The 21,891-nt window shown below is 33.3% G+C and overlaps 1 protein-coding gene across 3 annotated transcripts in view; it reads right to left on the bottom strand.

Annotated features, from left to right (window-relative positions):
- Positions 1-1,938: 1,938 nt before the first annotated feature.
- LOC106870218 (uncharacterized) overlaps positions 1,939-21,891 on the bottom strand; it is a 27,655-nt gene continuing 7,702 nt past the window's right edge. For all 3 annotated transcript variants that reach the window (XM_014916223.2, XM_014916225.2, XM_014916226.2), the window contains exon 2: positions 1,939-8,874. In XM_014916223.2, the coding sequence (XP_014771709.1) occupies positions 3,669-8,849 (5,181 nt within the window). In that variant the 5' untranslated portion in view covers positions 8,850-8,874 and the 3' untranslated portion in view covers positions 1,939-3,668. The remainder of the gene's footprint in view (positions 8,875-21,891) is intronic.

Genomic DNA, 21,891 nt, shown 5'->3' with positions numbered 1-21,891 from the left:
TCTGTGTGTTGTTTAAATGCTAGGAGCTGCAGTTTATTGTCCAGGAAAAATCCCTTTAAATATGTTAAAAAACACAATATACTTCAAAGCTAGGTGAAATGAAATTGCCCCAGAAGCGAATATGACAGTGCTTAGTTATGTATTTCATGTAATTTCAGCTTATCAATATACCAAACTTAAGTCACTTTCAAAATGAAATAAAAATATCCAGCCTGAAGTATATACAGATTGTATAAAAATTATTGGCTGATTTGCAATGGCACTGCACAAGGAGAATTCAGATTATGCAATAGAAAAAGCTTTATGATGTAAGCATTAATAACACCACATACTTAGTATATGTATGCTGTTTAAACACCAGTTTTTAAAGACATAGGAAGTAAACATTTAGCTGATTCATCAAATATATAAGAAACTTCTATTGTTATACAACTTCATTAAAAGACAATACTTAACGCAACTCCAATATTTAGCATTTAAGTTTGCTTGTATTTAACAGGAAAATTTTTTAATGCTAAAAAATAAAGTTCTTGCACATAAAATGCCATTAACTTCTTATGTTCACATTTACTTTCCTTCAGTGTTTAGTTTTGTATAAACTAAAGTATTCTAAAAATCAAAACAAATCCAATATTAGAGGTTTTGAATAATGTAAGTGTAATTTGAATTAAAACAAAAATGATAGAAGAGTAATTTATAAAGAGTGAAAATCAAATAAATTTTAAAAACTAAACAAAAACTAAATTTATTAAAGAAAATCATCAGAAAGTTTCCTAAAATAGGCTACAATATTGTTAACAAGAACATACACTGAAGTAAATGTTTAACATATTTAATCTTGAGAGTATTAACATGCTAACTAGAAATAATTATGTGGTGAGGAAAAAAATATTAGCCAAAGACTAATAGTTTTCTTATTTTTAGCAAGTATGGAAGATAATTCAAACATTATTTACATTTGACGGATATTTGCCCTCATCTTGTTTGTTGTTAACATTTTGGTTGATATAACCTCCAGCAGGTGTCTTGGGGAAATTTCAAACCTGGGTTCTCATTCCTAAGGCATTTTTTGATATTATTATTATTCAGGTTACTGCCTGGAATCGAACTTGGAATCTTGGGGGTAGTAGCCCGCGCTCTTAACCATATGCCTGTGGGCATATGTAAATAATTCCTCATCTCTTAAATATAGAACTGTATAATTCAAACATATTTCAGCATTATTATGACCTCATCAGCAAACATTTCACCATACTTACAGATGCATTAATGAGAGAATCATTAGGTAAACTTAAAATACTGTATACTTGCTGGTTTAAAAAAAAGAGAATTGGATAAAAACATGGTAAGGTATACACTTGCTGCATTTAACTGCTAATTTGCAATTAGTATGTCATTACCACTGTAAGATAAATGTCTGATGCTTTATCTTATACTTGTTGCAGTCACTGGACAAGTCAGGAGCACTGACTTGAAGGGTTTAGTCAAATAAATGAATACCAGTTGTAATTTTTTTGAAGTTTGGTACTAATTCTATCAGCCACTTTTGCCGAACTGCTAAGTTACAGGGACATAAACAAACCAACACCAGTTGTCAAGTGGTGGGAGGGGACAAACACATATATATATATCTACATATGATGGGCTTCTTTCAGGTTGCATCTTCTGAATCCATTTACAAAGCTTTGGTCAGTTGGGGGCTATAGTAGAAGACACTTGCCCAAGGTGCCATGTAGTGGGACTGAACCCAAAGCCATGTCTGCGCCTACAGGTTGAAAAGGAATTAAAAATAAAAATTTAGGAAATTTCATTTCACAAAATAAGAATTCAATTTGCTGAGTTATGTTATTTTCTAATTTTCAATATTAGAGAGATATTTTTGGATAGATGATCTTAATTTTTACAAAGACAATTTGAAATAATAAATCAAACAGAAAATTATAGGATGATCAACTGTAATTTGATAAAATTTATTGAATAAAATGTAATTGAAGAAGTTGTTTTCTGATGATTCTGAAGAATGTGTAAATCTTTTCATTAAATTCATACATGTATATTGAAAAGATTTCGAAAGTAATTTTAATTGTGCAAATAAATACATGGAAGTAAGAGGATAATAAGTAGTAGTAATAATAGTAGTAATGCTAATAATAAAATATTGATGAAGATAATGATGACTTCTTTATTAGTAATAATTTCTTACATTGTTTTAAAGCCTGAGAATTTTAGAGTGGGGAAACTGTACCACGTATGCCTTTCCCAAAAACATTAGCAATGTAAATGAAGTGAAACAGCCCTGACTAGGATTTAAACCAGGTTATGGATCAATATTAAGAAGCTTACCTCTATGTTATACCAACTCGGCCTTTACAAAATAAAAATAACTTCCTATGACTGTGAACCAAACCAATGATATATGAATGGAGGATGTACAGCTGGAATCAAATTTACTCTATAGATGAGAGGCATAGCCAATGCTGATGGGATCTGAACAGAGAAACCTAGGACAATGAACTAAACAATTTCTAACATAGGATCAAGGCCAGGAATTGGAAGAGAGACAGTCAATTATATTGACTCAAGTACTTGACAGGTACTTTATTTTATTGATCCTGGAGGGATACAAAGCAAAGTTAAGTCTCGGTGGGATTTGAACTCAGAATGTGAAAACCCAGAACAACACAAAACTTCTGTTTCATGTTCTAATGAATCTGCTAATTAACCCCCCTCTACTGAACTAAATAATGTAAAGCATTTAAGTTGACTTCCTCATCTCTTGATTTTTTTCTGCAGCTACTAGAGCAATAAATGAAACTGGCAGGATTTGAACTCAAAACAAAAAGATACCTAAGTAAATACCATGAGGTATTTTATTCACTGATCTACCAATCCTGATAGTGCTTTATTTCAAATTGGTCACAGAATGCAAATTTGTAATAGAGTCAATAAGAGTTGTCCAGGGTATATTCTTACTTAGTACTATGTAAATAAACGAAGATACTTAGTATGTTGCTCTACTGCTTCTGCCAACTTGGAAAATAACAAGTGTTATCTTTTGACTGAACACAAGGATAATTTTTGCAAGGGAAAAGAGCTGATTAAATAGAATCCAATATATTATGAGTTACTTATTTTGTCAATCCAGTGGGGAGGAAAAGCAAAGTTGATCCTAGTAGGAGAGGAGCTAGGAATTGAAAGAAACAAAACTACATACTGTAACACATATAGACTATTAACTCAGTTGCCTCCACCATGATGATGATGCTGATGATAAAGACAAGGATGATGGTGATTTCTTTCATTGGCACAAGGCCACAAATTTGTAACCCAGCACATAAATAGGTGCATATCAATTTTAGAATCATGAAAGCTAAGTTGACTGATGGGTTTGAACTCAGAATGTAGAGGGGGTAGAACTAAACATTGAAAGCTATTTAGTTTGATATGCCAATCCACCACCTTTATAATGATAACAACAAAAACATGATGATGACAAGAAAGCCAAGTTATCTTCAACCTTTGGTTTTTAAAAAAAAAAAAAGTTAAATTTATTATTTACGGTTTGATATAAACCATTATTATTACATTAAATGATAGTTGCATTGGTAATTTTGTCTTATGAGCTGAGAAATGAAAAAACAATTATGAATATTATTTATACTTTATATTTAACTTAATTTTTGTTTAACTATATCTATTGTTTTTTTCTGTTGCTCCAATTTGTCTTTAAGACGTTGGATTCGAGCTAATTCCGGGCTGAGTCCCACATTAAACTTATTCAGTAAGGCACTATGGTGTGTACGAGTAATATTTGCTTCTTGATCAGTTTCGGAATACTTAGGTTGTGTTGTGAATGAATTGTCATTTGCTGAAAGATTTACAGGAGAAGGCTGAGAAAGAGAAGACTTGGGGTTATTTTCAGTATCATCTGGGGAATTACCACAAGGATGACAGACTTCTGTCACATCACTCGAAGCAAAAGTTTGTTCTAAGTCATCTTGAGAATACATAGAAGCCTGGCTTGTTTTAGAAAAAGGTGACATATTTGATTCAGAAAAATTATCACATTCTGTAGAGTCTAAGGATGGTGAAAGTGGTTGTTGTAAGGATACAGATTTTGAGGGGACTGATTTTATTACATCTGAACTATTATTAACTAAAATGGGTACAAGTGAGCTCAGTGGGAGCTCTGTTACATTATCAAATGCCTTTTCACAATCATGTTTCTTAAATATATTATTTTCTGAGAGAACATCATATTCTACTGATGGTTCCTTTATAATTTTGTCCTCATCTACATTATCTCTAACACATTCCTTTATCATATTACTGCATGAAAGTAGAGAACCCGTTGTAAGAGGTAATTTTGCTTCATTGGTAATATTTTCTCCATCTGTGCCACATGGACACTTAACTTGTAGTTCAAGAACATCATTTGAGTGTTTAGAATGAATCTTAGAAGTTTTCTTCCTTTTTTTCCATGCTTTATTTTGAGCTATTATTTTTCTTTTCTTTCTCAAGCATGGTAATTTGATTTCTTCTGTAGCTTCCATATCTGTTTGTAAATTACTGGAATGATCATCCATGAGTGATACTGAATTATGAGAAGGGACTTTAGTATCCATTCCTGCTAGTCTGGTTGTCTGTGTAGATAAACGATATTTACCACGTCGTTTTGAGGATTTTCTTCTCCTGAAAGATTTTTTTGATACTTGCAGAATGTTGTGTCTGGCAGAAGAGTTTTTCAAGAGACTATTATCACAGGGAGGTATTCCAGTCTGATAAGTATGGTCATAATTTAGAGTCTCAGAAACTGGCCGTACTTTTAATTTTGCTGGACGCCCTCTTTTACGGCCAGGAGGACTAGAAACAGTTGTTGAAGAATTACTTAGGGTGGAGAAGCTATTCAAAGAGGTTTGGTATTCATTTATTTTCTGGGTATTAATTAAATCAGTGCAAATGTTTTTTATATCCAGTGTATCTTTCAATTCAGTTTTACAAGTTACAAAATTTGGATTCGAACTGCAGTTACTCACAGTCGTTGATATAAGTTTTCTGGCAGTCTTAGATTTTATATCAAAACTATTTTCAGTAAAGTCATGATCTTTGAAAGGCTGCCGAGCTATTTTTTTCCAATTGACACGTTTCTTACAAACACTATTCAACTTTGAAGAACTCAGACTTAGCCGAACTTTTTTCTTACGTGATGATGCCATATAAATAGCATCAATGATATTTTGAATATTCGATTTCTTTGGGCACTGAAGAACTGGTTTAATATCTTTTGATATGTTTCCCTGATTTCGAGTTAGTTTCTCTTGGATTTCTATGATCAATGAATTCATTGAACCAGAAGACTTTACCTTTTGGAGCTTAGCCTTTTTCCTTTTTCTTTTTAATAATGGCTTACCAAACTGAGTTTTTACACATGGTTTCTCTGAAAGCTTTAAGGAACGGTCTTTAGGAGGGCGTCCCCTTTTCTTAGGAACTTTTCTTTCTTTCTCTGATTTTTTTCGTGTGATTAGCCTGTCATTGGGATCAAGCATAACAACACGATCAGTAGTAGTTGGTTCATTATTAAAGGATTTCACTTCTTCTAAAGAAGGAGCATGTTCATAATTAGACTGTTTCTTAATATTTTTCTTAATGGTTAATTTTGACATTAGATTATTTGTTAAAGCTGAGTTAATGGTGTTATTCATGAAACACTCATTTTCTTTTAACAGCTGCATTTTCTCATCAAAAGTTTTCCGTTTTCTCTCAATATTATTTTTCCCAATCTTTTTCTTTTTTATGATAATCTCACTTTTTGATGGTAACAGTAACTGTTCAGGACATTTTGTAAGACAAGAAATATTCCTTTGCTGTGAAATAGTTGTTTTCGCTAAACCTTCTATATTTTTATATCCCAAATTCCTTGGCATAGGAACCAACTGATTATTGGAGTTGCCTTTGAGAATTCCATTTTTACAAGCATCATTCTGATTCTTTGTAACTGGAATCATATTAGAACTGCTATTCATAGAGAGAAATTTTTCTTTTGGAACTATTTCATATTTCAGTTTACCAATAATGCTGTTTTCAGTAGAAAATGGTAGTGGTGGTAGTGGTGATGGTGTTATCAAGGCACCAGTATTTGATATTGCTGCTTTGGAACTCAAAGCAGCATTATTTGTTGCTTTTGAAAATGTGTTCAGTGAATTTGGCACACTTTCATTACCACAATTATTATTGAAAATTGGCAAGCTTTCCTTGTTTATATCTGCATACGAGTTTGTATAATTTGCTGTTATTTTGTCATTAGATAATTTAAAATAATTATGTTCTGTATCTAGAGTTTGAGAATGAGTATTAAAAGTCTGGGAAGAATTTGGCACACCTGGATTGCCATAAAATTGTGGTTTCATCACAGGACCATGAATAAAGCTTTCACTTCTCAGTTCTGATTGCTTTATCAAAGAAACATAATTCCTTGAAAAATGTTTCATTTGAGGATTATCTGACTGTATAATGTTTTTATCACTAAATTCAGTTGGGTAATCTAAGTTACTTGAGTGCAGAGAAGCTGGTTTTTCACTTTTGATCGTTTGATTATCATCTTTTATGAAAGGTCCATTAGAAGGACGCTTAAACAAAGGTAAGGATCCAACATTTGATGCTGTTTTCATGAACTGCTGCCTGCATCTTTTTGAACATTTTAGAGACGTGACAAGTCTATATGGAAGATCGTTTAAATCTACAGAGCCACAGTAACCAAGTTCTGACAATACAACACAACAGTGAATACTTCGAGCTATTTCAAATAAAATAGTATAGTGGTTTATAGATTTTCCATATTTGGATGACTTAGCCAACATACAGCTAAATAATTTACCGAAAGACAATTTTCGATTCTTTTTAAGCCCTGCTGCATATCTTGTACGGTCTGGTAATGATGGTGTCATATTGTCTGTATGATTTTGAAGCAATGTAGATGATAACTGTGTGTTTGTTTGATACTGAGGTTGTAAGTTGGGTGGATAGGGATCACTTTGTACGAAACCATATCCATCTTCTCGTTCAAGTTTAGGAGGACTCATATCTCCAGGAACGTTTGTTGGTGTACAATCATCAAAGAATTCTTCTCGTTCTTTTATTACCAGAAGGTTTGAAGAGGATTTTTTCTTTTTATTTGAATTTTTTTGTTTTGATTTAACAGGGGAAAAACCTGGTGCAATCGTTAGCTTTGGGGGAGAAGAATATATCTGACGTTTAGAAGGTACTGGAGGTATTATCATGTCCCGAGAAAGAATTGGGCCTTTATTAGAATCATTGCAAATCTCTAGAGTGTTCTGATTAATACTTACATTCCTGTGTGGTAAAATATTTGATAAAGTTTGTTTATAATCTGTAATACTAGTAGGAACTGGAGGGTGGCCTGATATAAAACTAGTCTGTGAAATAAACTCTGGGGATGGGGAATGCAAAGAATAAGCTGGGATGGAACTGGAGTTCATTCTGGAATTGGAGGGTGCCATGCTCCACAATGATTGTGAAGTGCTCGTTAATTGTACTGGAGAGAAAGGAACAGTAGATTTTATGGAAGCAGGTATATCATATACTTTTGGAAAGGATTTCCTGGCCCGTGGACCATAAGGTCGTTTAGGATCGACCTTCTTTTGAGAAATGGATTCACTCTTACTAAAACTTAACCCAGAAGACGTATGAGGCACTGTTGGTGAATTTAAAGAGGTTTTAGCAATGTCCACAGAAGAAAAATTACATTTTAGTTGATTTGAACCATTGTTTTCAGATAGAGAACAATTCATACCATTGTTTACAAGAGTTGAAGGAGGACATTTCTGTGTTAAACAGGCAGTCTTTAAGTTACAGCTGCCTGTAATAATTTTAGAATTTTCTGATGTTCCAGTAATATCTCTATTTCCTCGGATGTTCTCTACAGATTCTCTCAGTTTAGCACACTGAGTAACATAGTCACTTGCATTCTCTGCAGATTTTGGTAAAATAGAGACATGCTTTCTCACATGCACATTTGTTTCTTGTAAATTCCCTACTTTATTTGCTACAGTCATTTTGGTGGCTATTGGGAGAGGTGCACCAGAGAATTTTTCAGAGTCAGATGAATCCGATTTGACTAGTATCTTATCATGAAGGGGTGATGAATTAGATGTTACTGACTGATTAATTCGATCAGCTGGGTTAGCTGCCTGAGAAGCAATTAGCTTGTTTTGACTTGATGAAATAGCTGTTAGAGAGGGATTTATTAGTGATAAATCGCTGGTACCAGATGTTGGAATGAGTAAATATTGTTTAGGTTGCATTTTAGATTGTGTTTGTGAACCAGTAGTTAATATAACCATTCCAGGTTTATTATTGGAAATTTGATATAAAATTTGATTGTTATCAGCAACTGATGTGGTGGTGGTTGTTGTTGTTGTACTTGATGTTACATTAGATGCATTGCAGTTAATTTTTACAGAATGGAAGTCAGCTGGATAAGTTTTGTCTGTTACTAACAGTAGCTTCTTAGTTCCATTTGTTGGGGAAGTGATAGTGATTAGGGAGTGAATATTTGATTTAATAGCTGCTGGTGTATGGGGCTCAGCTGGAGATGAAATAGATAAGCCTGTCTGTGTAGCATCTGACTGTGACTTGAGATTTGTCTTTGTAATAGTTGAAGTTTTTTTAACACGAATAAATGGCTCTGCTGGTGCTATAACTTTTACTGCTCTGGGTTTTGACTTTCTAAGGCGAATGTGGTGATGTTTATTCTTATCATTTTCACTTTTCTTTGGTCTCCCGCGCCGAGGCTTGACATTTGTAGCAGGATCGCTTGAATTTTGCTCCATTTTAGTTTTATAGCATCACAAAGACCTGGAAAAAAAAAATTGAATGATTAAAAACATTGCATTTGTAAATAGATTTTAAAAGCTCTAACAATAACATAGGATAGAATATAAAAATTTAGTGGAGAGCTGCCTACAGATTGATCTCCTTGTTGAGTTGACTGATTGATTGTCTTAGCAACACTATTTCTCATTTCCAAAGCCAACCTTTAAACTGTTATCACAGTTTCTTATATCATAAACTTGTCTAGTCACTGCCAAATTGAGAATTGAACCTGCAAGCTTTCCCTGATTGTATCTCTTTTGCTAAGAGGATTTCTATTGACAAATTGGCTCTGTAAACAATATTTCCATGGACAAAGATCCTGTATCTGCTACTGGGTTTGCATCTAAACCCACTCAACACAAACAAGAAAACTCTCCATGTATTCACCATCTCAAACTGAATACCATAAGGATACAGTGGTCATATAGGAGTGAGTCCTGTGATTATTTAAAGCTCATCAAGTTGATCAATCCTGAAAATGTTTCTGCTACCATCATACTAAAAAAAAAATGTTCTGAAGCTGCCTTCTATCCTCATCAAATCCCTCTCTCTTTCTAGGAAATACACGACAATGAGTTTCATTCTCAAAAATGGCAACCTTACCAGGTATCCTTCCACTTCCAAAATCCTTGAAATAAAATCTTTTATTACGCTTTATTTATTTGCTTACTCAGCAATGACTAATTTTTCTCTTGTTTTGAGATTTCAACAAAAGTAAACATGTTGCCCATGATATCAGCATAAGAACCACCTTCTAGTAAAGAATGTCATCTCTTTGATAGGAAATTTCTTGTGAGACTACCATCCTAACACGTCTGCTGTGTCTCAATGTTTGGTTATATCTTCCACAATCTCACCTTCTGTACATTAATCACTTGATAGTTGTTAACTACTAATCATATCCTCTTATACAGATGATACACAATTTTCCCTTAATATTCTAAAATGAATTAATTCTTAAATACACACACACACAATCATTTTAGATTGCATCAAAATCAGGGCAACCAAGTTATAAGCAAGTTTTCATTAATTAATATTGTTACAATGTTCTGTTTTGCACTCTTGACTTTTCAACTGCAACTAAAATTGTTTCTGTAATGTTACTAAGCAAAGCTGCATTCTTATTCTAACATTGTTTAAAATTAAATGCATAATGTCTTTGGTTTGGCCAATGAGGATATTTCTAAACCAACCAGTTCACATATAAAACTAATTTCACAAGGCTGAGAACAAAGAGAAATTTCAGTTAAGATACCTAACCCTTTAGCATTCAGATTACTCTGTCAAACATAATACATATTCATTCATATTGATTTGAATTATAAAGCTTTGAGCTTTCAATGATGTGATTGCTTAAGTTTTGAATAGCATTATTAGGTATAAGTGAGAAGCCTGATTTGGACAGTTTGAATGCTGAAGGGTTAAAGGTTTCTGTTTTCTGCATTTACTACCCATCTTCAGATTATGAGTCAAGGCTTGGATAACACTCCGGTAGAGTCTATGTAAACTCTGTATTCAACTATCTCAACAGGCTATTTTGTCCAAACCTGAGTCAATAGGGAATTAAGTATATTAACCAAGAACCTTGCTGATGGCAACATGTAGGACTGGCAGTTATATTACATCTGGAGACTGAGGGTTTAGAGAGAGTAATCCACATACAGTATGGGATTTTGGGGGTGGGGAAATATAAAATTAGTAAATGTAATAATTTTTTGGATACAACATTCTTTATAAAGATACCAGCTTCCCTAAGTTTTCTTTAAATCTCATAGCCCCAATTTTTTGATCTACTCTCAGAGCTGCAAATATAAAATTTTCATTATCATCAACTTAATGAAAATATAGCAGCTGCTTGCTTGGATGTGCATGTCAGCAGATTGACTGCTTGTCAACACAGCCATATTACTATGTTTATATCTCTCTTCATCTATTATTATTTTCCCTCTAACTTCTGTACTATAATGACCATTTAACTCACCCTTACTCTTGTCTTCTTTTATCTGACCAATCTTTTTACACATCTTCTCTGCCTTAATCTCATTCTCTTCAGAATGTTTTCCCCTCAATTTACTGGCACAACTTTTCTTACTACTCTTTCCCTTTCTTTATATAGTTTAATTCTACATTAGGTGTGTGTGTGTGTAATGACCATTGGTTTCCCCATTCTCAGTCCATTACTCCAACCACTCTTTCTCCTTTCACATTCCTGTAGTATAACCGCAAGAAATCAACAAAAAAAATATCATTTGGCTTTTTATATTAGTGATCATAATCTAATTAGCACATTTTTAATTTCTGTACTTGTATGATTATTTTACAATGTCTGCATTTTATATTGTATGAACAAAATTTATATATAAAAAAAAAAAAATTGACCAAGTGAGAACCCCACCAGTTTAGTTACTAACAGATGGTTTATAACTTCCTTTGGGCTCACATTTTTTAAAATTCATTTTAGTGTTGAGATTATAGGTCATAAGAAGAAAACTAGATATGGTTCCCAAAAAGTAACTTGATTGAATTAAGAATATTTACTTTCATTGAAACAATAAGGAAGAGTTTGAAGTTTTTGCTGCAACAGTAAAAAGCAAACATATAAATGTTAAAATGAATATTATCAGAACTGAAAAGTAGTGATAAAATATATCATGATATCTACAAAGAAGAAATGGATTTAATTTCTAGTTGGTTTTCACTTTTTATTCACTTACGGATTCACTTTCAATATCTAAACAAATACTCTTTATGTAAACTTTTACCAGTCACTAAAAAGAAAGAAACTAATGCTGTATATACAAGTCTAATTAATTGGTTCAATAGATTTAATTTGTTGATGTTCTTCGAAACTTTATAGAAACATAAACAAAGCTGAAGTATTTGTTTAGGTACAGAAGTATAAACAGTAAATTATATTGTAGCGTTTGTAATGTAAAATAAGAAAAAAAAAATACTAAAGAATTAAGAAATACTACAGACCTGTCAAAGCCTATTGAAAAGTCACACAGTGAAGTGGCTATAACATTTACAAAAAAAAAAAAATTAGCAAAACCAGCTGTTGCTTAGTAAAATGAGGGAAGCATAAAACATCAAGCATGCTGGATTGGCTACCTTGGATCAACTCAATAACAACAATTTATGTTTCTGAAGCCCGGAGTAGAATGAACAGTTGTTCACTTTACTTTATTATTATTTGCAATTCAGTTAATTACTTGAGTAATAACTGTTTTCAAAAGCTAGACAGAGACACAAATCTCATAAAATATACCATTCGACAGTATAATGCAGAAAAGTTAACATTATGTAAAACTTAATTTCTAATAGGAACAATTGAAAAGTACAATAATAGATTTGCCATTTTTATTAATAATAGTTAATTTTCAGAACAAAGCTCTAAAAATAGTACCATTAGAACTCATTTTGGCTTAGAGATGCTGAGAACACACTTCATTCTCTAACAGTATCAGAAGGATGACTTGGCTCTTCTGGAACAAGTCAACTCCATGCTATTCACAGAGAAAGAAATGCTATCTCAACATCTCTTCCATATACTATTATTATTGCAATGAACTGAGACAAGCATTATAATTTCAGTAAAGTAAAAATTAAAAAACCACTACCTAAATTTTCAGCACCAACAAACCTGTGATTGTTAAAAAAACCCAAAACATATCCCTAGATTCTTGTATCTAATAAAAACTACTGTGCTGATGAAGCTTTTGCAAACAAGAAACAGAAAATTCTCAGAAGATATACACCACAATGTTTACAAACAACCAACAAATAAAAACTCTAGAGCATGACTGGTCTTATTCTATCACACTCAGATGAAAAACAAAATCAGTACCATCTGATTTCAAACTAAGAATGCAATGATATAAAACTAAATACTGAAAAGCTTTTAGCCTGATGCATTTTGCTAATAGACACAGGCAAGGCTGCATGGTTAAAATGCTTGCTTCCTAACCATATGATCTCGGGTTCAGTTCCACTGTGTGGCACTTTAGGCAAGAGTCTTCTACAATAGGCCTGGGTCAATGAAAGACTTGTGGATTTGATAGATGGAAACTGAAAACAACCTACTGTGTGTATATACATGTTGATCCGATCAACGAAACAGCCTGCTCGTGAAATTAATGTGCAAGTGGCTGAGCACTCCACAGACACGTGTACCCTTAACGTAGTTCTCGGGGATATTCAGCGTGACACAGTGTGACAAGGCTGGCCCTTTGAATTACAGGCACAACAGAAACAGGAAGTAAGAGTGAGAGAAAGTTGTGGTGAAAGAGTACAGCAGGGTTCGCCACCATCCCCTGCTGTAGCCTCGTGGAGCTTTAGGTATTTTCGCTCAATAAACACTCACAACGCCCGGTCTGGGAATCGAAACCTCGATCCTATAACCGCGAGTCCACTGCCCTAACCACTGGGCCATTGCGCCTCCACATATATACATACATATGTATGAATATATGTGTGTGTACACCTTTGTCTAGACATCACAGGACAGTTGTAAATGAGTACCATCTTCATACAAGCGAGGTTGTAGAAAATCTCTCTGATCCATGGAAAAGTGCATGTAAAATGATGATGATGAATCCATTGTCACTTCAATAAAACATAAATGTAAAAAAGATGACAATTGGAAAATTACTGAAAATATACAGAGTGAAACCTATCAATACAGGTGCAGGTGTGGTTGCATGGTGAGAAGTTTACTTTTCTGCCATATGGTTCTGGGTTCAGTTCCACTGCATGACACCTTGTACAAGTGTCTTCAACAATAGCCTTGCACCAACCAAAACCTTGTAAATGGATTTGGTAGACGGAAACTGAAAGAAGTTGATTGGGTGTGTGTGTGTGTATATAAATAATTATGTGTGTGTGTGTCTTTGTGTATGTATTTGTCTCTCACCACCACCACTTGTTGGTGTGTTTACGTCCCTGTAACTTAGTGGTTTGGCAAAAAGAGACTGATAAGTACCAGGCTTTACAAAAATAAAAAGTACTGGGGTTGATTCATTTGACTAAAGTTCTTCAAGACTGTGCCCCAGCAGAGTTGCAGTCTAATGACTGAAACAAGTAAAAGATATTCAACTCGGGTATTTATTTTTAATCTCATTAAAATATAGAAGATTGGTCATCTATGTGATTATCTGACTTGGTAGAAATAGCAGTTAACTCTCCCTCATATCATATTGTTTTAATAAAAGGAGAGGGACATATTGCACAATGTAGTCGTCTTAGAAACACTGAGTATAAAAAGAACAATGGATTGTTGTAGATGGAATGACTTGATCATAGGTTGTAGTCTTAGGAGAGAAGTAAAAACAACAAATGCAAATGAATTAACCAAGCTTCAAATGAAAAATAAAAAAGCAAAACAATGAAATTGCTAATTGGAAAATAATTTGAATATTTTTAAATACATAATCACTTTATGAAAATTTTTTATCAACTAAATGAAGATTATGATTTAAATGAGCATACTGGTCATTAAAATTTACAAGTTCTGACCCTTTCTCTCTTGGAGTTCATAGTTATGTGGGTAACTAGACAATTCCAACAGTGCTGGTGGCATGAAAAAAGCACCCTGTACAAACTGTAAAGTGGTTGGCATTAAGAAGGGCATCCAGCCATAGAAATTATGCCAGAGAAGCTACTGGAGCATGATGCAGTCCTCGGATCCATCAGATCCTGTCAACCTGTTCAACTCATGCCAACATGGAACATGGCATTTAATATGTACAATCATTTTGATGTCCATATTTCCCTACTTGCATTGGTCAGATGGAATTTGTTGAGGCAAATTTTCTATGACCAGATGCCTATGCTGTCAACTCTCTTGTTTCCAAGCAAGGTAATATTTCCCACGTCCAAACATGTTTTTATGGAAGATTGAAAATTAACAGTATTGCATGAGTAATGCTCATTTACAAATGTTGCATGATATCAAGGAGACACAGATACACACATTTGTACAAATATTTGCAAATATCGAACAGTGAGAATGGGTGCTCGACACTGCAACCTTCACAATTGTTCAGGTATACTGCATGGAAGTGTTGGTACTCACCTCCATTTTGGATGAGAATAGATGAGATTGAACAGGATTTCAAAATAAATACACAGATCATGGGAGGTAACTAATAAGAATACCTTGTTACTTCCCTTGTGTTAGACCTGGATTTTTGCAAGAAATTGTGTTCATAAATTATATAATTTTCTTATGCAATAGTATTCATATATATATATATATATATATATATGTAAATGTATTGCTTGTGTGTGTGTGTGTGAGATTAAATATACTTGGTAATCTTCTGCTCTGAAAGAATTTTTTTCTTGGAAACTGGAAGTTTTCACTTTCTCTTTGCTATATTTAATGTCTCTGACTGTCATTCACTCCACCTCCAGTTACTGTTTCAAGTCTCCCACTACCGATATGCCCTCAAACAAAGACAAAGTAAATTGAAAATTATTTTATATCAAAGAATTATAAATATCTAAAACTCTTAAAAATATAAGATAATAATTTCCAAACATGTGCATGAAACTAATACAGAAAAAAAATATGAAAAAGAATAAATGAAATAAACTTCCTAGAAATAGCTTCCAATTTAGAGGTGACAACATTGCTAAGATGAATATGACTCTTTTACCTACGTCAAACTTCTTGGTATTGTTTATATATGTATATACAAATCAAAATTTTTAGACCAGACTTTCCAGGCTAAATTTCAACTATTAGATGGATACTACATATGAGGAGCTGACATTCAAAGTATAATTTAAGGTATAATATCAATTAGTAGCAGAGCTCCTAATGACTTCTTCAGTGAATGAGGAAGAGAAACAAAAGACACCCCACCAAAAAAAAAGTACTACCAATTATTCAGTATATGCATCAACACACATTCCGCCAAGTTAAAATGGTCCTGTAGCTCTTGTCAATACTTACATGTGTCTACTATCATTTGCTAACCTTCATAATAATCACATTCATCACAGTACTCTGTGTTGATTTTTTATACTCTGTGTTGATTTTTTAAACTTCTAATTAGGTAATTCAATCTAAGCAACGTTTTGAACCATGAAGAATTTGTATTGAATTTTTGCAGAATTTTGAATTTTTTAAAAACATTTCTTTTGCAATTGTCTGATTATACAGACATAGACTTGCCCAAATGCATCAATAAATTAACATTGATATTTTTTTCACCATTGATACAATCATCTGGAATTGAACTGTCAAAGTGTGATATTCAAGCAATTTTGCAATTCAACTCCAAAAAGGGATGTAAAGCAGCTGAAACTGATCGTGATATCAATGAAATGTTTGGTGAGGAAATGACCAGTGAGTGGTCAGCTAGAAAATGGTTTAAACGATTTTGCAGTGGAGACCTGAGCCTTGAAGATCGTGAGCGTAGTGGACACCCATCTATCATTGATGACAGTCAATTAAAGACCATCATTGAGAAAGATCCACATAAAACCATGAGAACTGGCAAAAGAACTTCAAGTTAGCCAAACAACTACCTGCAACTATATGCATGCGATTGGAAAATCAAAAAGGCTCGACAAATGGGTACCACAGAATTTGAATGAAAATCAGAAAATGTGCAGATATGAAATATGCTTGTCACTTCTCTGTAATCAGATTGATCCATTTCTCGATCATATTGTAGCTTGCAATGAAAAGTGGATTCTGTACAATAATAAAAAAAACATTCTTTGCAGTGGTTGGACCAAAATGAAGCACCGAAAACCTTCCCTAAACCTGAGCTCTTCAAAAGGAAGGTTATGGAGACTGATGGTGTACTGCTGAACTCATCCACTATAACTTCTTAAAACTCAAAAAAATCATTACTGAAGAAACATGTTGCCATGAAATTGCCAAAATGAATGAAAACTGCTACTCCTCCACCCCAGACTGGTCAACAGAAGAGGGCCAATCATTCTTCATGACAATGCTTGATCACATGTTTCACTAATGATGCTCCAGAAGTTGAGGGAACTTGGCTATGAAGTTCTTCCTCACCCAGCTTATTCCCCAGACCTTTCTCTTACTGACTATCTCTGTTTCAAGTACCTTGATGGTTTCCTGCGAGAGGAGTTCAAATATCAAACCGATGCTGAAATTGTGTTCAAAGAGTTCATCAGTTCCAGAACTCCAGATTTTTATGTTACTGGAATAAACAAACTTGTAACTCATTGGCAAAAATATGTTGATTGTAATGGTACTGACTTTGATGAATAAAATTTCTGCATTGTTGAAATATATTGTGATGAATTTCATGTTTCAAAACATTGCTTACTTTCTACTCAGCCTGACAGTTTAATCCTTTAGCATTCACATCATTCTGTCAAAAGTAATGCTTATTTATTCACATTGTTTTGAATTAATCATGTTTTGAGATTCTGATAAGGTAACTCTTAACTTTTAGAATGATATTGTAAGGTTGGTGTGAGAGGCCAGATATGGCTAGTTTGAACATAAAACAGGTAGAATATTTTAGCTGGATATGGCCAGTTTACATGCAAAAAGGATTAAGATTATAAATATTAAAATGAAAATGATTAATAACAATAATTTATACATACAGAACTGAAGTAGAAACTCAGTTTGACCTTAAATAACAAATTAATTGCAAAGCATAAAGATTTCAAATGGATAAGTTCATCAAAATCCTCCAAAATCACATTGTTCATCATCTTCAGCTCTGAATAAGTTGTAATCATCAAGGAGAGTGATATCAATGCTAGGCCTTTCATCATCATCATCTCATGTGTATTCATCTTCTGTCCCATTAAAATGCATTCAAAATTCTCTTTCTTGAAAGATTTAATAATAATGTCAACTTATAATTTCCTTTCATAGATTAAAAATAGTGATGGAATGTGCATAGTGCCTCCATTCATGCAGGATTTTACCCTTCATCATGAATCCAGTTAATTTTGTTTTCACCATGTTCGTAAATGGTTTATTGACATCAACAGTGAACTGTTGTAAAATACTCACAAGTCTACTAAGTGTTACCCCTATGTAAGTATTTTGCAGTCAGACCTTAACAGAAATACTCTTCACTAAATGTGATCTAAACTTATTTCAGGTGAACAAACCTTCTCCTTCCTTTCATAGACCAAGTTGTAAATGCCAAACTTCTTCAATCTATGTTCATCCATTGAGTCTTGTGGCTGCTTACATACAATTCTTTTTGGAATAGCTTTCTCTTAAAGATAACCATCTGAGTACCTTTTTGTGCTTTCCATCAGTACCATTTGCTACAAAAGAAAGAACTACAGGAAATCTTATTTTCTCATGCTCAATAGTTTTCTCCAGTAAAATTTCCTATTTAGTTTGCAGATCATTTCTCTGGATGTCGAGATTAACAGAGGTTTCATCCATGTTTTCTCTGTATCATTATCTCTAACTGTCCTTCTGATTTCTGATAACAAATTAAGGAAATAGAAGTAACATACTATCTGGATCAGTAGACAATTTTTGTGCAATCTTACCTCATAAACTCTGTGCCCTGCTAAAATTTGCCATAAAATCTAAAATTCCACCCTTTTCTGATTACTTGTGCATACAGTTCAGAGGTTCCATGAGATACATATTTTTTTTCATCTTAATGTTTTCCAAGTACCTTCTCAACATCTTTCATTTAACATTGTAAGGTTGAACTTCTATCCTCAGAGATTGTTGATTATATTATAAAAAAGTTTGACAAATTTTAATCTTTCACAAATTCATCTAAATACCACATTCTCTTGTTGCTTATATTACTATCTTCTCAACAACAGCAATAGTTTTAGTTTGAATGTTACTGTACAATTGATGTTTCTCCTAGGAGGTATTTTTTCACAAAATGACAGACTGTATTCCAGGAGTGTTGTACAGGAACTAATATCAGATGTCCTACCAAGTGAGACTGTGAGTCAATTTTGACTTGACTTTTATACAGCATTTCCATTAGTGTGTTAGAAACAGGGACCAGTAAATGTTACCTTTTGTAACTTAACTGACAACACTGGTACACTGCTTCACAATTATACATACATGTATGAAATGTAGGTTGATGAAGCAACAAGTACAGGTAAATGCATATGATCTAGTTTATGTAAGAAATGCTGTATTTTGTATCCCCCTAATTATACACTACAGTAATTGCAACACCTTTTTGATAATGGACCAAAGAGATCCATAACCCAATATCTTTGTGAATTGTATGTCAAAAACACATGGAGAAAATTAATTTTTTACCATCAAATTTAGACATAGGATAATCCCTTGACCAACATTGATCTGTTGCCCATGGTCAACTTTAATTTCTGTTCCAGTAAATATAGTATTTGCTGTGCAGCAAATAGATCTCACTTCATTAGCTGCATAAATTTGTGCGAAAGTTCTTATAGAACATTTAAAAGTAATACAAGTGTGAGATTCCTTTTCAATATCTTACATTCATTACTGATGAGAAATATCATATGTCTTCGTAATTTGATAGAAGAAAGGTTTTTCACTCAATATACTCAAAATGATGGAAGGGAATTAACATTCTATTTGCTTGCAATGGTACAATGACAGTGATGATGATGATGATGATGATGATAATTCTAATTTTGGCACAAAACCAGCAATTTTGAGAAGAAAGTGTTAGTTGATGCTATCGACCCAGTATTTGACTGGTACATTAATCTACACTGGGATGGAAGTCAAAGTTGATTTTAGATGATACAGAGCTGAAAGAAATACTGAAAATCAATTTTTCTGACACTAAGTACAGGGTTTTCTATCCAATCTACCAACTGGTTCCACTAGAGTTATATGTATTTTAGGCTTGTCAATTACGGCCGTTTTTTTAGTTCACTTAAGTTTGTTCCTGGACAAAACACTTTACTTCTCAGGATTAGAACTTCTTCATACATTAAAAGTTTCTTCTATTTAATGGTGTTAATTGAAGACATGCATCATCGTGTCAGCTTATTTTCCAATAAGCTTCTATCAGTTATTAGAATCAGAATAATAAGAAAGAATTAAAATCTTAAGAAAAAAAGACCACATATCAATGGATAAATGCTCATATTCAATATAATAAATAGTAGCAGCTTACAAGTGGAAAGGGAAATTTACAAACATGGATTAAGATGACTTATGATTTACCATTATCATCAATAATGGCTAACATTTCTTCAGAACCCTTGAAGTAGTTTGGCTCTAGAGACTGTTGCACTAAACTTGCAGTGTGACTTAGACATGTGAATAATATGAACTCTATACATAATTCATTATGAAAAACGAAATAAGAACCAATTAACATTCTTTTGACATACTAGTGCAGCGAACAAAGCAACAGGAGTCAGAATATCTTACTTTTTGAAAGGCCAGTATACTCTATGTAGACGCTGAGTCTTATGGACACTGCAGGTGTTATGAAAAGTATTTAATTAATACAAAATTAACCTCTCAAAAATGTATTCAAAGATTAATAGTTATTATCGAATGCTCACAAGCAAAATCTAAATTCATTGACTTAACCCCTTCAATTTTGACCTAGTTCTGGTTCTTATAAGAAAGCTTGTAATTTTTAAGTTCATATTGAAGTCAAAAGTTTAGTTAGTTTTATGTAAGAGGTTTTTGTTAAGTTACAAACCAAACATCAGCTAAATAACGAAAGTTACTTCACTAAATCCCTCAAAATTCTTGAATAGTTTTAAAAGTAAGTGTTTTATTCTAGAATTATGGTCAAGAATATAAAGTCAGAATAATATTCAGAAGTAAGAACACAACTGATATGTGCTCCATGCATTTGTCAAAGAGCAATTGGAAAGAGGGAAAAATCAAAACTCTTAAATAAGACTCAGAACAGAATAACAGTTCCGATTGAAAGTGAAAGAAAATAATAGCAAAAGAAAGTCAATAGTAGTACATGATGTGAAAATGAAATTGTCATGCTTGAAAGTTTTCATTATAGGAAAAGACTCACAACAGAAACTAACAACTGCAAATGCAAATTATAACGTGTATCATTTACTGAAAACTCAGATTTCAATATAATACAGCTGCCATAATTGAAGTGTGTCTAAATATACTTATTTGACAAGTTAAGTGAAACATTCTGCTTTGAAGTCTTGTTAATATGAGGATTCAGTTTTTTTAATAGCAATCCAAATTTCAATTCCTCACAATATCTTTTGCTGGTTTCAGTCATAGCCACATTGGAACATTGCCTTCAACACCTCTATATATCTCAGTCTGGTGCTTATTCTATTAATTTCTGCTTGTCAAATCATTAAGGGACATAAAGTGGTAATATACACTGCTTTTTTTAAACCAACATAAACAAACACAGTCAAGAAACAGATACACATATGAGATTCTGCAGTTTTTGTCTACCAAATTCCACATGCAAGGTATTGGTTAAACCAGCATTGTAGTACAAAATACTTGCCTAAGGTACACACAGGAAATGAATCCAGAACCATAAGGTTCGGAAATGAACTTCTTTACAACACAGCCATACTTGTGAACAATTATCTCAATTTTTCCACTAATTGTACTCACCAGTATTTAACTATACTTAGTATTCTAAGATAGCTGTTTTAATTATCTCAATACACTCTACTCTTTTACTTGTTTCAGTCATTTGACTGCGGCCATGCTGGAGCATCGCCTTTAGTTGAGCAAATCGACTCCAGGACTTATTCTTTGTAAGCCTAGTACTTATTCTATCGGTCTCTTGCCGAACAGCTAAGTTACGGGGACGTAAACACACCAGCATCGGTTGTCAAGCGATGTTGGGGGGTGACACACACACATATATATACATATATATGATGGGTTTCTTTCAGTTTCCGTCTACCAAATCCACTCACAAGGTTTTGGTCGGCCTGAGGCTATAGTAGAAGACACTTGCCCAAGGTGCCATGCAGTGGGACTGAACCTGGAACCATGTGGTTGGTAAGCAAGCTACTTACCACACAGCCAAACCAATA

Source organism: Octopus bimaculoides, chromosome 4, assembly GCF_001194135.2.
Source record: "Octopus bimaculoides isolate UCB-OBI-ISO-001 chromosome 4, ASM119413v2, whole genome shotgun sequence".
NCBI lineage: Eukaryota > Metazoa > Mollusca > Cephalopoda > Octopoda > Octopodidae > Octopus > Octopus bimaculoides.
The sequence above is the reverse complement of the archived record's forward strand: the minus strand, read 5'-3'. Positions and strand labels throughout refer to the sequence as shown.